The 17,100-nt window shown below is 33.8% G+C and overlaps 2 protein-coding genes across 2 annotated transcripts in view; one reads left to right on the top strand and one right to left on the bottom strand.

Annotated features, from left to right (window-relative positions):
* The window catches only part of LOC125052449 (transferrin), a 21,847-nt gene extending 5,664 nt beyond the window's left edge, over positions 1-16,183 (top strand). Inside the window, exons 4-15 of the mRNA XM_047653301.1 lie at positions 5,911-6,029; positions 8,123-8,282; positions 9,201-9,358; positions 10,454-10,658; positions 12,138-12,300; positions 13,003-13,129; positions 13,850-14,034; positions 14,697-14,784; positions 15,009-15,084; positions 15,282-15,377; positions 15,676-15,938; positions 16,007-16,183. Coding sequence (XP_047509257.1) covers positions 5,911-6,029; positions 8,123-8,282; positions 9,201-9,358; positions 10,454-10,658; positions 12,138-12,300; positions 13,003-13,129; positions 13,850-14,034; positions 14,697-14,784; positions 15,009-15,084; positions 15,282-15,377; positions 15,676-15,938; positions 16,007-16,099 — 1,733 coding nt within the window. The 3' untranslated portion in view covers positions 16,100-16,183. The remainder of the gene's footprint in view (positions 1-5,910; positions 6,030-8,122; positions 8,283-9,200; positions 9,359-10,453; positions 10,659-12,137; positions 12,301-13,002; positions 13,130-13,849; positions 14,035-14,696; positions 14,785-15,008; positions 15,085-15,281; positions 15,378-15,675; positions 15,939-16,006) is intronic.
* LOC125052452 (succinate dehydrogenase cytochrome b560 subunit, mitochondrial-like) lies at positions 16,136-17,100 on the bottom strand. Its single transcript, XM_047653307.1, has 3 exons — positions 16,950-17,100; positions 16,642-16,874; positions 16,136-16,485 (listed from the first exon to the last, which is right to left on the bottom strand). The coding sequence occupies exons 1-3, from the start codon at positions 16,970-16,972 to the stop codon at positions 16,199-16,201; spliced, it is 543 nt and encodes a 180-aa protein (XP_047509263.1). The 5' UTR covers positions 16,973-17,100; the 3' UTR covers positions 16,136-16,198.

Raw genomic sequence — 17,100 nt, 5'->3', positions numbered from 1 at the left:
TAGTCAAATTATAGTAACCTCAATTAGTAAATTATTATAAAGTAAAGAGAATTTCAGGCTAATAATCTCATCTCTTAATTATTAAATGTTGGAATATAAAATGAATATAAAAATATTTTGACAAGATTTTTAAATATTTAAGATTACTTATTAGTGACTATAGAACCCATACAAATTCTTATTGAGTCTTATTGAGTCCCTTCCACTTTCTTATGTTAAATATCCTTATTAGTAAATTAGTTTAGTTTTAAATTACTTATTTGTCTTTAAGTTAAAGATAGATCGTAATGTCTCAGTGCAGACAGATGTATTAAAAAAAAGTATATGAAACATATTGATGCATGCATTACTCCAACAAGAACTTTCGTAAGTTTCGTAACATAACCGGACCTATGCACATGGGATAGAACCCGTTTGACTAATAGATCGGAATTAATTTAATAGGACGGAGACCAAAGCTATTAATTGCGTTAGAGACATTTAAGCTTGATAGAGATTTTACGGTTCAATGATCCACCTACACGTGTAGGAAAATAAAGGAAGCATTTGTTTTACCTTATAAAAACTAATCAGCCTATTACTAAAACCCTTGACGCCTTTATCGCAGCACAAAAGCGATTTCATAGAATGATAAAGGTATATTAATTAAAAATACTTAAACCTTGAATTAAGTATTTGTAATTAGGTATAGATGAAAATTTCACTTCTAAAATCACCATAGCAACGTAAATCATCTACTTAAAATTGTGGCGCCGAGATTAACCTGCAAAAATGTCTCATTAGAGGTCTCCAATGCAAATATTAATTATACTAATATTTAACATAGTACAGTTTCTGCGATATTTAATCGAAAATTGCTAAAACATTGCCCTAATTTAAGATTTAATATTAAAATGACTACCTTATCAGAAACAGACATAAAACTTTAATTTCCTTTGCGGATATTTCTAAGCTGGGATTAAATTTTTATTATCCTGACAACGGATCGTAAACCCGAACATAAAGTGAAATTCGCAAACGCCGTGACAGAATTTTCGGGCACGTGTTTCGTATACACCTAGGCGCTTTCCATAGATCCATTTATGTTTTTTTCTTATTTTCGAGTGACTGCCATATTTGTTAGTACTTTATACATTCACTTACAATCATAAACAAAATCTTCTCCACCTGTCCTATGCTGAAACAGAAACTATCCTTTTTGTGTAATAATAGTTTAATTATAACATGGAACTGTTTATAAAATTATTGTCAAACTTATTATGACCATTAACGCGTCAAAAGGAAGAGACCAGCTGTTTACTGCTAGCTCACTTTCTTTTTACCTAAATATCCTTTTTATTGTGTATAATAAAGTTCTTTCTTTCTTTAGTGTCTTAAGAACTAGTACAATAAGTTAGTATTAATATCTTTACGTAAAAAAATACTTTAAAGATCTTGTTTTGAGTTTCGCAACCGCGAACAAGACGAGTCATTCCTCAACCTAATTATTCCAAAAAGTTCATGAACACCGGTTGAGGCAAACATGCTCGATGTACTACAATACTTTGGCAGCTTACATAACAAAAAATATTTCCGTTACATGTTCTGTCTTATTGGTATAAAAAAAGGCGTGCGTACAAAGTACACAAGTCAGAAGTGAAACTTCTTTGGCAAACTAATTTTTAACTCTTGTTCATATTTCTACAAATCTAAAACTTTAAATTTCCGAGACTTAGAGGGAGGGAAAAAGGAAGATATGTTAGGAATTTAATTGTTATTATTAAAAGTGTCGAAAATTAATTCAAATAATATATTTTGTTTTTAAATTAATTTCTTCGATATAAATCACGTGAAATTGTAATTTAAAATTCGTTAGATTTCAATAAATTATTTTGCATAAAATATAAAATACCAATACGTATTTCATAAATAATTCTTTAATAAAATTTTAATTTTAAAAATAAAATTTCTATAAGGTAGGTAGGTAGGTTCACCCTGCTCACTCTCTCAATCGGTCTCAATCACTCTCCCCTTTTCTTTGACAAAAACGCTGCACATCTTCATGCGCCTAAAGAATTTTCACTTCAATAAATTTAGTTAACGTATCAACAACAATCTTTAGAGTCATAACACTAGAAGAAGAAACTGTAGGTCAAATAAAATAGTCTACAGTCTTACATCCAAAAGCAATTTTGATTAATGTTAAAACATTCTTACAACACGAGTAGCTATTATTCGAATCGCTTCAACGTTTCTGCGCCATTTACAATTCCTATTTATTTAGATTGCTCTCAAATTCTCATCGGGACCGTATCCAATTCAAATATTCTGATCGCTCGATCCAATAATATTGATGGAAATATTTCACTCCACTTTTCCAAGTAGCTGAAATATAGTACGCGAATAATGTTAGATTTATCATCGTAAAACTATTTACGGAATTTGCGATACAGAATTGTTGAACATAACAGGCAAAATACGTAAATGTTTTGCTTAAATTTGGTAGCAAGCCGAATATTTGAGCATATTCAACGACTAAATCCTAAATGCAAAACAAAATAGTTTACGTAACCGTTAATAGCGTTAGACATTCCCAGGTCTCTTTATACTGATAAATTATAAGCAATTGCTTGCAGGAATTTTTCTATGCGTTTAGTAGAGCCTACTCCAGGTTTAAGGCACGAGTGCCTTCTAAGCTGTACAAGAATCAAATTCTTTAAGGCAACTCTATACCTTCATCACCGGACGTCGAGGCAGAATGCGAAACTCCACCAGTATCACATCGACTCGTCCATCGTTCCACAAACTGAGCGTTTTCTATGGCAGTTTTTGCCGCGCACTGTGCTCGCAATTATTAAAAGGCCGGCAACGCACTCACGAGCCCTCTGGTATGAGTCCATGGGCGGCTGTACTGTAGTAGTACTGCCCGTTTGCCCCCTGTTCTATAAACCCAGGGCATTAGATCTCTCGCTCTTATGGCGAGAGCACATCACACACACACCCGTATCGTTGAAACATATCGAAAATCTTTGACATATTTATTATTTTTGTTGAGTAACGATAAAATTAATATGAAAAGTTGTCAACGTTTTCACAGCAACACCATTCATTTCTATCATACATGTGATAATTATGCAACATTACGAGAAATGAAACGAGAGTCGCGCATAAAAAGCACCTATGCAATCAGAGCACATTTGGTTCACAAAGAGGAATTCAATTCAGCTCTATGTAAACAGACTTGACACTCGCTGAATGCTGATATCGAGTGAATAGTGCTGACACAAGATTGTTGCATTCGGAGCTCAGCCAACATTCAGTAAACGCTATTCAGTATGCATGTACCGAAGTTTTCTCTTAGCGCTTTAATCCTTTGAAATTTAAGGCACATTTTACTAGTGTATTTGAAGTGTAAATTCGCGACTATATTAAAAGTTTGTAAATATAGATTATTTATTTTTAACAAAATAAGCTGTCATTACAGACTACTGCAATGCGGCAACTTACACACACATAGAACAAACACCACAATATTTTAAATATAGATTTTATTTTGATTACAGTATATGAACCATTTTTGTTCATTATTTATTTGTTTTGTATTTACTCAACAACTACATTTAATAAATGTTATATATACTCTGTCTTCTGTCACCTGTGTTAATTCGGTCGTAAATTTCCGCGTATAGCGTTCCTGATAAATGGTTTATCCAACACAAAATTTTCAATAAAAATTCAGTAGTGCCTGAGATTAACACGTTAAAGTTAAATAAATAAACTCTTCAGCTTCATACATATATATGAATTCTTTCAACACCTTGAATTATTCAAATGTCGTCCTCACATAACTCGTATGTTTCATAAAAATGCCTGGGAATCGCTATAGCCCCACAAAGCTAACCCAAATAACCTCAGACCCGACATAAATCAGGACGTTTCTGGAAAAATGGACGTCATAAAGGTTGAGAATAAAGCCCTTGAAATATATGAAAATTGGAATGTAACGAGTATGTAAGAAAATGGCATAACTGATCCTTTTTTGCAATATTTCTGATACTGTAAATGAATTAAAGAGTTGAGATGTACTTTTTAAGTGTACAAAAAATAAAGTGTTTGTCCCGTACATTACTACATCTGTTTCTTTTCAACCAACCCGAAACAGTTGTCGTTTCGTCTGCATTTGCATGTATCAAGTCTTACCTCTAACCTTTGGAAGCGGCGATTCATTTCACAATGCTAAGTTTTTTAGGGTAACATATTTTAGAGTCGGGAGTCTTAGTGGTATATAACAGACATTCTTTTAAATCTCTACTGTACAAACATTACCTGTCCACGTCATATCCTTAACTTAACTGATGTGAAACTGATTTAAAATTATCGTCATGTGTCCTTTTTTTATATTGTCCTGATTTACATATTATGTTTCAATTGCTATGTTTTGTTCCATTCGTTTTGTCTTAATAACTATACGTCTTATGTATTTTTGCACTTCTTGCTTAAGGTAAGCACTTCTTGCTTTAATTATTTTTTCTCACAGTAGTTGCCTGGAAGAGATCGCTCGAAATCGATAAGGCCGCCAGTAATATTTATATATGCAACGTGTTAATAAATACATAAATATTTGTAAAAACGTATTGAATATCACACTTACTTAAGGTTTCACTCTCATTACCCTTTATTTTTTATTTTAAGCGAGATAATAACGTAAATTGTCCAACATTTCTTGCTGTGGTAATGTGTTAACGTAGTCTACAAGTAAAAGTCCTTCAGAATAATCCTTCGTAATGCCCTCAAATCTCCTACTATGCTTGTGGGAGCTTATCGTCTCTCCCAAAATAGGACACTAATGTATAAACTGTAATTAAATTATTAAATAGCACAGAAGTGGCGTAATTAAACGAAAGCATATTGTTGTATCTCCGAGGACAAAAGACTGTTTCTTCGCACAATGCCAGATAATTAACGAAACGCAAGCTCAGTGGTTGGCTTTAGAAAACCGCTTTCATTATTTGATTAAATTCGTGTTTTCTCCTCGAAACTCACAAATAAAGACCGTTAATTGGTTTTCTTCTTAAATGTCATTATGAATTCGTTTATTCACGCATGAATAATACGGAAAATCACGAAAAAGTTATAGAATGGTATATTTTTTTACACTCAAAAGGAGTTCCACATATTTCAGATCTAAACAGATTATATGAAAAGTCGATACGTAGGTGTGAAATACTTCTTATACGAATATTTGCCGAGTCTTAAAGAAAGAGCTAAGCTCTATACTAAAGCTCAACAGAAGTATTCGTCTAGTAGGTGATAAACCTTCCTTGCCTGTCACACCGAAAATGTTTGGAAGTGGGACACGCTAGTTTCTCCGTAATATTATCCTTTACCGCTTGAGCGACTATTATTTGAGCATGTTTGAGTATAACCATCGTTGCCCGGGCTTTAAACACAACACTAACCCTAGCCAAGTAGAATATGAGTCCAGAAAATAACCAATTAGTTTAACAACTGCCTCGGTAATTACAGAGGTCGGTTTCTGGGAATAAATATTAAAATAAAATAATTCCCCTTTTAAGAACTAAACCACACGAAGGACTCATGTAGTAATATCATCATCATCAATACAGCTTGTGGTTAGCCTCCTCAAGTATATTTAGCGTCCAACTTCGAACACCTATTGTTTCGAAATCCTCAACAACTCTATCCCACCAACTCAGCCTCGGTCTACCGGGTTTTTTCTTGCCATCAGGTTATGAGTTCAGTAAGGGGTTCCGTCGTTCGCCATTTCTTGCACATGTCGCAACCACTTTAGCCTGTGCATTTTATGAAATGGACGATGGTGGCGTCGTTAATGTTATACAGTTCTTCTTGGTAGCGAATACGCCAAACACACTAGAAATGTAGCGCCTTAAAGCAATTGTTTATTTGCAGCGGAATTTCGGTACGAGGCGGTAATAGTCGTTCACAAAGACCTGAACATAAATAACTTAGATCAACTCAAGGGTCTAAAGTCCTGTCACACGGGAGTTAACAGGAACGTCGGATACAAAGTAAGTATTATAGTTAGAATTAATTCCTTGCCAGAGCCAACGAATAATTAAAGCTGTTTAATAATTCAGAAACTGGTCTGACGACAAAATATCAACAATCTCTTTTTCTATATTAATGTTTCTAGATGCGAGTTTTGATTGCATTAAATACAACAAACATTTACTCACAAAAACAGTAGACGTAAATCTATTGTCGAGACACACACATGTTTGTTAGTTTTAGTGTCTATTACTAGGTTAGTTAACATAAGCAATTTTTATATAAAACAAAATTAATATGAACAACATCTGGAACATATTATTTCATTACATTTTAGTATTTAACATTAAAATTATTTGTGAATTATCGAGAAGTTAGATCTAAATTTGGGCGAATATATCCGATCCCATGGATGTGAGATATCATTAAAAAAGACTGCGACAAGAACGAAGTATAGGCATAGCGATATTTATTATACATTGCCAATAAAACATCGCCAATTCCCCTTCGACAAAAATTCGCAAATGAAACGAGAGTAGCGACCTAGATTCCATCCAATATTAAATAAAGAGATATTCTGATCTCCAACCGTGGCCAATATAAAGATTGATTTAGAAGATTTTTATAGGCCTATATTACACGAGCTGTCAATTCACAAGTATAATTCGAATGGCATTTCGATTCCCGGCAAAAATTTTCAACTAGTCGTCAAAACCAGATCGATAATTTTTGTAATTCTTGTACTCTCTACCCTCTGTCGGTGTTTCTTTTTCATTATTCCACATTAGCGTTGCCTGGAAGAAATCGCATGTTAGCGATAAGGCCGCCCGTTGCCTTATAACTTTTTGTAACATATTTTTTTGTACTTTTGTTGTGTATGTTAATAAGGTAAAGCATAAATAAATAAATAAATAAGACAGACGCGGAACATGTCTTAAGTTCAATTAGATATCACGGAGCTTTAAATTATATGCAGCTTCCGACCGTAGAAGTTTTCATCTTGCATCAGCTGCTTAGTCTGTCTAATTAAATCTTGATAACCACAAAAAACACTGTAGATAACGATAAACGATAAATAAATTAATAATGAACCAAACAAACTAAATTCGAATAAAAACTTTTGACTAAAACTAGTTATTAATTTAATTTAATTAAAGATTCGAGACAGCGCAAAGTTTATCTTTATTAATTAAAATTAATTAGTTATCTCAAGAGTACAACAACGAATATTAAATATAAAACAGTGTTACAATTCTCGTCGCGTAAGCCCCTTAAGACATTCAACATACAATAAAATCATGTTTCTAGAAATGGATTCTTTTACCAGAGGGAATATTATAATTTATTGGAGATTGATATTCGATACATGCCGCAAAGTAATAAGGGTTTTATACGTGAACGTAATACAGGAGAAATACTGTCTCGCAAACGTTTATATTGCGTACATACTATATGTATTCATACTATTCGTTTCCATGTTTTAACTTAAGATACTTATTTTTTTTTATATATAAAAGATTGCCAACAAAAATAAAATACCTACAATATTTAATTTGACAAGCACTTATAGGCGAACATAACACACACAAAGAGATAAAACAAAATTACATTATAAAACCTAAAGTAAAATCGATTTCAATGTGTGAGGGGAAGCAACTGGATACCATCCGTATCACCTTGACGTCCGTGGGTCAATAACTGAGCGTTTCTTAAGGCAATTTCTGCCGCGCACCACCACTATGTGGAACCAGCTGCCCACTGAAGTGTTTCCGAACCAATTCGACTTAGGGTCCTTCAAGAAAAGAGCGTACCAATTCTTAAAAGGCCGGCAACGCACTCGCGAGCCCTCTGGCATTGAGTGTCCATGGGCGGCGGTATCATTTAACATCAGATGAGCCTCCTGCCCGCTTGCCCCCCGTTCTATTAAAAAAAAAACTTAGAGTTCTTCAAGAAAAGAGCGTACCAATTCATAACACATATTGTAACGTCAATTCAAGGCCTCAAAACTGCGCATTTAGAAACGTGTATTTACAACTCATATCTCAGACTAACACAAAGTTTTACCTTGGACGAATAAAGTTCAGGCGATTTTAATTATGTATATCCTTTTTAGATACCGCTAACGATGCTTATGAAGCGGGAAATATTCCCAAAAATGACTGACCGGACAATATCGCCTAAAGAGAATGAATTACGCGCCCTTTCGACGTTCTTCAAGAAATCTTGTATCGTTGGTACTTGGTCACCGGATCCAAAGACAACGGCTGCGTGGAGTGAGTACTGTTCTGATTATTTTAATTATATAGAGACGTATATGAAAGTTTACAACCATTTTAATGCAAGAATGTTTAGCTAGTGTTTTTGAAAATTTAATTGTTTTTTTAATACTTAAGTTCGAATAATGAATAAAGAAAAACTTTAGTGTTATTGAAATAAACAAGAAGTTCAAAACGTCTAAATTAAATGTATGTTTTAGAAAAATTATTGATTATTACATGCTAATTACTGAGTGAGTTAACTAGGCGTTAATCATTAAAAGAAATTGAAATTCGTAAAAAACCCTTTTACTAAACAATAAGGCGTTTAATACTAAGCTAAGTTCAGGTAAGGGTCATCAAGAAAATGAGACTCAAACATAAATGAGGTTGCTCAACAAGTTGCTCTTCATAAAGAACTTACAGAAATTTTTCACATCAAAGTGAGGATACTCGAAAAACTTCGCAACTCGACACAATGATTGATTAAACCGGAGAAAAGTTTTACTACTGTTCTCCCATAACTTTACAAATATGACTATGAGATACGCTAAATATGTTATATAATCATGAGTTTGGATGTCGGAACAAATTGCTTTTGCTAGCAAACTTTATTTAGCTATTTTTTGTCTGATCGCATAAGGAATAATTCCTTCCCGTTTCAGTCATCTGTTAGGTTTTATACTGTTTTATTACTCATGTGCGAAAACAATAAAATAAAGAAAAAATTAAAAGAATATTTTTCGTTAAAATTTTAAGATTAAAAACAAATCGCAATATTTTCTAGCATACTATGTACTTCTTTACTATAACCTTTCGATATTAGTAATTATCTTTTCTTTACGTGAAAGGTATCGACAAAGAAAATTACTGTGCTATCGGGCTGATTTACTAGATACATAGGCTTCCATACCAATAAAACCTTATTAATTACAGAGGGTCAATATAGCCAATTGTGTGCGATGTGTGAACATCCCGAGAAATGTGATTATCCGGATAACTACAGCGGGTATGAGGGAGCTTTAAGGTGCCTCGCCCATAATGGTGGAGAGGTCGCCTTTACTAAGGTCATATATGTGCGGAAGTTCTTCGGGGTATGTTATCTTTCAAGTTTCAAATCCCTAATATTACACCTGAGTTAACTAACCATTATTTAACGAGTTCAAGTTTAAATTTTAATTAAAATTTATTACAATTTAACGTAGACATGTAACTGACAGTAGAGTTAAAACAGCCCTGCGATTCTGTAACTCACTTCACGAACTCACGCAGCGGTTTTCGCATCGGCGGTCGCTCTCAAATCAGTCGTGAAGCAGTCATTTTATGATTTGGCATTCTGAAAAGGTGGGAGCTTGCACTTTATTGTTTATCAGAATGCCAAATCATAAAATGACTGCTTCACGACTGATTTGAGAGCGACCGCCGATGCGAAAACCGCTGTGTGAGTTCGTGAAGTGAGTTACAGAATCGCAGGGCAGGTCTTTTTAGAAAAACTAAAATAACATATATATAAATATATGCTAATTAAATACGCTAATGAACGCGATAATCTCAATAACTACCGAAATGATTTTCACCAATAAATAGTATGACTACATACTAAAAGAAATTAGTAAGTAAAATTTTTATTAATTTATTTTATTTTTGACTTGAAGGTGGAAAAAAATCTTACCAAACCTAATCCAGCCGAAGCTAGTAATATACTAAAACAAAAAGCAACTCATCTAATTTTACTATAATAGCGACAGAGATACCTACACGGACGTTTTTGTATGCAAATTCGATGTAGTTCTCTCAATATCCGTAGCGCGGAACAAAAACTCATTAATATCGGATCGGTCGCTATTGAGAGCAGTGTTCTCTTCTGTGAGGTCGTAGGGTCGAACGCCGGCTATGCACCAATTGAATTTCTTTCTATGTGCGCATTTAACAACGGTGAAGCATAACATCGTGATTCGTGAGGAAACCGGCTTGCCTTAGACTGTCAGGCACAGGAGGCTGATAACCTTGCCTATGACAAATAATCATAAAACAGATACAGATATCTGATACCTAAACCTAAAAAGATTGTAGCGCCACTGATTTATTTTATGACTATTGAAAGAATACTATTAAGCCTTAATTCAGAAACTATAATTTTAAGTAAACTTTTCATACAATAAATACGTAATTCAAACATATCCCGACAGTTGCCAGTAGGCACTACACCCGCCAGCCAATCACCAGAGAACCCTGACGAGTTCTCATATCTATGCGTGGATGGGTCTAAAGTACCGGTTAGGGAGAAGGCTTGTTCCTGGGCCGCACGGCCTTGGCAAGGGCTATTGGGACATAATGACGTCCTTGCCCAGCTGTCCCCACTTAGGGAAAAGATAAAGCAGTTGGCTGATGCTGGTAAGTAGTTTATGTCAAGATTCTATATATAGGAACGTAATTAAAACATAAGATATATACTGTCCTATTGCATCGCGAAAATATGATTACGTAAATAACTGTTTCTTGTATTTAATGTTTTATATTATTTATTTTTATCCTGTATGCAGCACAGAGCACATAAAAATATGATCTATGGATTTCCATAGCGAAAAACTAATTGCGTAAAAAATATTGTACTATCTGTGTCAAATACAAGATAAAAATGTCCCTTGAAAATATAGACATCTCTCAATGATCATTCTACGGACTGAGAATCTCAAAAATATTTGTTTATTTTTGTTAAATACAATAAAAATATAAATTCAAAAGTATGGTAGGTAAGCCGCTTACGGCTTAATCGGGTATGATGTTTTATAAACATAGCGGGAACAGTTATTTTTTTGTGGGAAAAACAGCAGCCACTCGGAATAAAATTCTAACAGCCATTTTATCGCGTCATATGAAAATCAAATTCAAAACATTATGTAATCCTTGAAAATCATACGTACCTATTGATCCTATGTTCCATTGGAACACAGTACAATTTAAATTCCGCGATACGATTCCCGACAAGTATTATAGAGTCAAAAAATATATATTACTAGCTGATCCGGCAAACGTCGTTTTGCCATGTTTATCATTTATAATAATAATAACAATAGGGGTTGATCGTAGAGGGGTGAAAATTAGGGGTTGTGTGTATTTTTTAATGCTGTATCATAAAAAAAATTTTTTTTTATCTAAAATTAAAAAAAAATAGGGGTGGACTACCCTTAACATTTAAGGGGATGAAAAATAGATGTGTTCCGATTCTCAGACATACCCAATATGCACACAAAATTTCATGAGAATCGGTCGAGCCGTTTCGGAGGAGTTTAACCACGAACACCGCGACACTAGAATTTTATATATTAGATAATTTACAGCACATTAGTCCGAAAGCTTTTACTCGCCATTTCATTAAATATTCTATATTTTACGACTTATTTAAATAAAAAGCATAAATTAGCGTTTACTTCATAATTCTCCCGTGAAACACTGTATCGTCCGTCTCATCTCACGCGAACTTCAGGCATATGTTTCACTAGTCACTAGAGCGGGCGTTGGGAGACGCGCGGGTGAAATCATGAATTTTGCAAGCCCTATACGCGCTCTTAACGATAAGTGTGACTTCCATACGTCAAAAATGAATTCGATTTTAACATACGAACGTTATAGTTCGCGCTAAGATTCGTTTCTGAAGCAAAATGTCATATGTGCCTGCTTCCCGCTTACGGAGTGTTTCTGACCGTCGAGTAGAATATCAAGGTCAGTCAGAAGTTAGACTGGTCGAGCATACTCCCATTAAATCGGAGAACTGTTTCCCGGTAGTATGGGACAGAACGTATACCCAAATAAATTGTATTAAAATAATAAATAATACCAGCTACCATTTTCAAATAAAAAAATGTTACATAGGTGCCAGCTCCAAGCCCGATTGGTTTGTAAACGTACTCGGTCTCTCTGATAAAATCCATCACGTCGCTGATAATATACCAATCAGACCAGCAGACTACTTGCAAAAGGCGAACTACACTGAAGTCATTGAACGTGGCCATGGACCACCTGAGCCAGTTGTGAGGCAAGTATGATAGAGGTTTTTGGAGCAAATAATTCATTTTTGTATGTCTCTCTTTTTAACACATCGTAAACTCAATATGCTAGAAGGAGACTTATGAGAACATTCGTGTTTCGGAAAATTAGTTTTTAAAAGATTGGTAACGAACAACTGTAATGGTTGTTTTATTTAAGATATTTAAACCTGGCATTGTTTGATTCCCGGCGAAACGCTTATAAAGATTAGTGTATTTTTTTTTTTGATGTTATACTTCTTTTGGCACGTTAAGGAAAACAAATTTTATGATGCGCGCGCACACCGTCACAATAAACCGACACCCGCACACCGTCACAAAAACCCGACACCCTGAATATCTGTTCAAACGTCGGTAAAACAGTCTGGACCGTTAGTTGGCGCTTGCTCTCTTTTATGGACAAGTTGCATTGTCTGTCATGGCTTGTGTTTTTCAGAGTCGTGTTTATTTAAACCAAAATAATGATTTCTATACGAGAAAACCAATGTAAAATATCGTGATTATTACATATTATATTGTTTCAATTGGAAGTGACCATTAAAATGGACAAGAAAAATGCAATTCTAAGATTGAAACGCCCATCTGAAGTGCTCGAAGAAAATTATTATGCTTAAGAAGTATAACTTCAAACGCGTGTACATATACACACGTTTATTATTTTATATGTATAATTAATTAAACCCATTTTATAGATTATGTGTAACATCAAACGTGGCGTTAGCAAAATGCCGCGCAATGTCAGTGTTTGCCTTCAGTAGAGATATTAGACCAAAATTGGATTGCGTACAAGAGGCCTCGGATGACGCCTGTTTAAAAAGTGTAAGTTTTTTTTATTTTTTTAATTATTGTGCATATTTACACATGTTGTGTTAAAACACTCTTAATACTGGTTGGAAAAGATGGCTGAGGAAGCGTTCAAGTATTACGTAACGCAGTTTTTGAAGATTATTGACCCCCCCCCATGTAACTCGCCGTAACGTTTTTCAGAAACCAAGTATAGTACTGTTCCCAAGTCTAGTAAAACGTTTCGTGACCACCTACTGACTCTTTAGTTATTATTATGTGGTGTAAGTAGAAAATAATATTAACAATAACGCGTAATTCAATCCCCGCCCCGCATCGTAACGTTTTACAAAAGGACCCCCCTGCCAAAATTCGTTACGTAATACTTGAACGCTCCCTGATTAGAGATAAGGCCGCTATAGGGCTTTTTGATATATTTTTTTTCTAAAGTGAATTTTTCGTGTGTTTCGCATCTCACAGCATAGGTATTGTCAAATATTGATCTAGGTTAGATATAGTTAAAAATTATTGCGGATTATGAAATAAATAAACAAATTTACGAGTTTTGCTTCAAAAAACGATAATTTTGTAAAAAAAAAATTAACGTAAAACCCAACTTCGAATGCTATTCATGCCCTATTTCAAATCACTATAAATAGTTATAAACCCAAGCAAAGTTATTATCAAAATCGATTCATCAATTTCGGTTTCAGCAATATGTATATAAAGTTATATATAGATAAGTTATTTCCTTAGGTACAAGACAATGGATCAGATTTGGCCTCCGTTGACGGAATGAGGGTAGCGTCTGCCTCAAAGAAATACAACCTCCATCCGGTATTCCACGAAGTGTATGGAGAAAACAAAATACCTAATTATGCTGTTGCGGTAGTTAAGAAGAACAGTGTGTTTGCTAAAATTGACGATTTGAGGGGAAAACGGTGAGAAAATATTTTTTTTCTCGACCAAAAAGATTCTTATCTCTATCTGTTCAAAATTAAAAAAACAACCATAGAAATTAAATATAATAGACACACGTACTAAATCTTTTGAAATAAATATAACTATATTTTATTTATAAACCTTTGCTTATCATAAAATTGATTATTATTTATATAATACACATGTTTATATATATATGTATATATATACTAGTGGACCCGACAGACGTTGTCCTGCATGATATTTCAACCAATTAGTAAAGCAAAGTATGAAAGTACCGACTGCAGCGCCATCTGGCGAGCTGATTTGTGAATCTAAACCATTCCCAGATCCCCTTGAACACACAAAAAATTTCATCAAAATCGGTCCAGTCGTTTGAGAGAAGTTCAGTGACATACACACTCACAGAAGAATTATATATATAAAGATAAATTGGAATTTGATTTTGTATATATAAAACGAAAATTATATCAAAATTTGCCACTACTTGCTCTATGAAATACCAACTAATATTTCCCTAGTAGGGTTGCCACGAAAGGAAATTTGACAGCCCATTGTCATTCCGTCATGTCAGCCCATTTGGTAACAGTGGTATTATTATGCAGTAGTAGGTAAACACATAGTAGGAACAAATACTATCATTTCAATTACCTTTTTACAGCTCATGTCACAACTCCTTCAGTACTTTCAGTGGGCTGCAGGCTCCACTATATTATTTAATCAACAAAAGACTCATAACCTCTGATCAGGTATGTATTAATGACAAATTAATAAAACTTTAGGCATGTCAGCTTGGATAAATTAATCAAATGTATATTTCAAATAAATTAAAAAATATTTTTTTATATAAATTATGAATTTAAAGTATTTATAAAAAAATTCATTGGAAATTTAAGAATGGTAACCCTCTTTCTTTACTTTAGAAGTTGGTTACAACTATTTGTTTGATAATTGTTCAACAATACAATTTCAGTGTATCAAGAATTTCGGAGGCTTCTTTGATGGGTCCTGTTTGCCTGGTGTAGACAAAGCAGAAAATAATCCTAGAGGTAATAAAAACCACAACATATTGTTCAAATGTATGAACATTTAACTACTTTTCTATATGTACTACTACAATTTTACAAATCTACTGATAATTTACCTAAAAACCTGACACAATTCTACAAAATAGATTATCATACATTACCTGTGGGTAAATTCTATTTTTTGTCCTAAAATATGTTTAATAACCAAATGTTTTTAGGCGATGATGTATCAAAGTTGAAGAAACAATGCTCAGGAGATGGCAACGCAGTCAAATGCTTGAAAGAAGATAGAGGAGATGTTGCATTTGTTTCTAGTAAGATATTACAATTTATATGTTGGGTAGAAGGAATTTAATAAAAAACTAATTTAATGCATCTATACTCAGTTCAGGGTAGTTTACACACAGGGCACTCAGATAGTCCCAGATTTGATATTCAGGGAAATATTTAATGTTATTGTTTCACATTGTCTGATAATTTTCCTTAAATTAAAAAGGAACCTTAGATTATTACTGACCCAACTCCAGGTTTTGAGACTTCAAACAAAATGTATAATCATTTAATTAAATATCCTTTGAAATCATAAAATTTTTAACTTATGTTTTCTTTTAGGTGCTGACTTATCTAACCTCGATGCATCTCAATATGAACTACTATGCCTTAACAGGGATGCTGGGGGCAGAGGTGATCTTAGTAGCTTTGCTACTTGTAACATTGCAATGGAGCCGTCTAGAACTTGGTTATCTGCTAAAGATTTCCTATCAGATGTCTCTATTGCTCATACACCTTTAAGTCTGGCACAACTGCTCGATAAAAGATCTGATCTCTTTAATATTTATGGGGAATTCTTGAAGAATAATAACATTATTTTCAATGTAAGTAATTTTACACATTATAAATTCAAACCAAATTGAAAGATCTAATAAATTCTTTTTCTTTTCAGAATGCCGCCAAAGGGTTAGCCACAACTGAAAAGTTGGACTTTGAAAAATTCAAAACAATCCACGATGTTCTAAACAATTGCGGAGTTGCATGAGTTTGCAACCACAAATAATTCAAAATTAATACAATGTTTAATTGTCCATGATTTATTACACCACAAATAAATAATACTCCAAAATGTCTACTTAATTACTTACAATGCTGCCAAAAACAAGCTTATTGCTACTGCACCTGCTAACATTGCATATCCAGTCGAGTAAACCTCTTTAATTGTTAAGCCTTTAGCCGTGTCCCAGTACAAATGCCTGATCCCATTAGCAAAGTGGTATCCCAAGGGTGCAGCCAGACAGGCCTTAGCAAGGAAAATAGTTGCTGGTGAGAAATTCAAGCCTTCAATCATTGTCACATAATGAGCAACATCATGAGGCAGAACTAAAGCACCAACACCTAATGCTGTTATGTATCCTGATAGCATTATACCTAAAAAAAAAATCCAACTATTAAATCCGAACAGAGGGCAATTAATTTAAACATGGATACGGAATTTAGGAATAAGATCATCATGTTGTTTAGATTATCCTCAAATGTATTACTACAAGTTCATAATAATATTACTGTTTCTTGCAAAAATCTAACCGGCAGCTCTGTGGGTCACGGAAAGGAGACTCGTAAGTTGGGGCTTGTAAATCGTGAGATGAGGAGACATAGGTCGGTTGAGTCGTTCATTTTTCAGATCGAAATGCTCATCTTTTGGTGGCTCATATGGTTTGAAGGATATTTTCGGTACTGACGCAGATTGAGCATATTGCGCTGTTCTTAGCGCAGGTCGAAGTTTGGCCAAGCTCCCCAAAAGTGATTTATTGCTTAATCTACAACAAATTTATTCATAAGATCCTCAATGTATTAATAAAAATGTGTTACATAATGTTATGATACAAACTTACCTGGCACAGCAATAAAAATTCATTTTACTCAAATAAAGATAGATTTCTCCAAATTATAATTATTATAATTTTCGGATAATATTTAGATTTCTTCGTAAGACAAAATTACAATTATTGTAGATCTTTCTTTTTTATTTAATAGTCAATTCAT

This window comes from Pieris napi, chromosome 9 (assembly GCF_905475465.1).
Source record: "Pieris napi chromosome 9, ilPieNapi1.2, whole genome shotgun sequence".
Taxonomy (NCBI): Eukaryota; Metazoa; Arthropoda; class Insecta; order Lepidoptera; family Pieridae; genus Pieris; species Pieris napi.
This window is presented reverse-complemented; position numbering and strand designations above follow the sequence as displayed.

Excerpts from the sequence above, each read along its gene's own strand:
- LOC125052452 (XM_047653307.1), bottom strand. The coding sequence starts at position 16,972 with ATGAATTTTTATTGCTGTGCCAG. Across the intron at positions 16,875-16,949 it reads AATTTTTATTGCTGTGCCAG|ATTAAGCAATAAATCACTTT; the intron begins GTAAGTTTGTAT and ends AATTTGTTGTAG. Across the intron at positions 16,486-16,641 it reads CGTGACCCACAGAGCTGCCG|GTATAATGCTATCAGGATAC; the intron begins GTTAGATTTTTG and ends TTTTTTTTTTAG.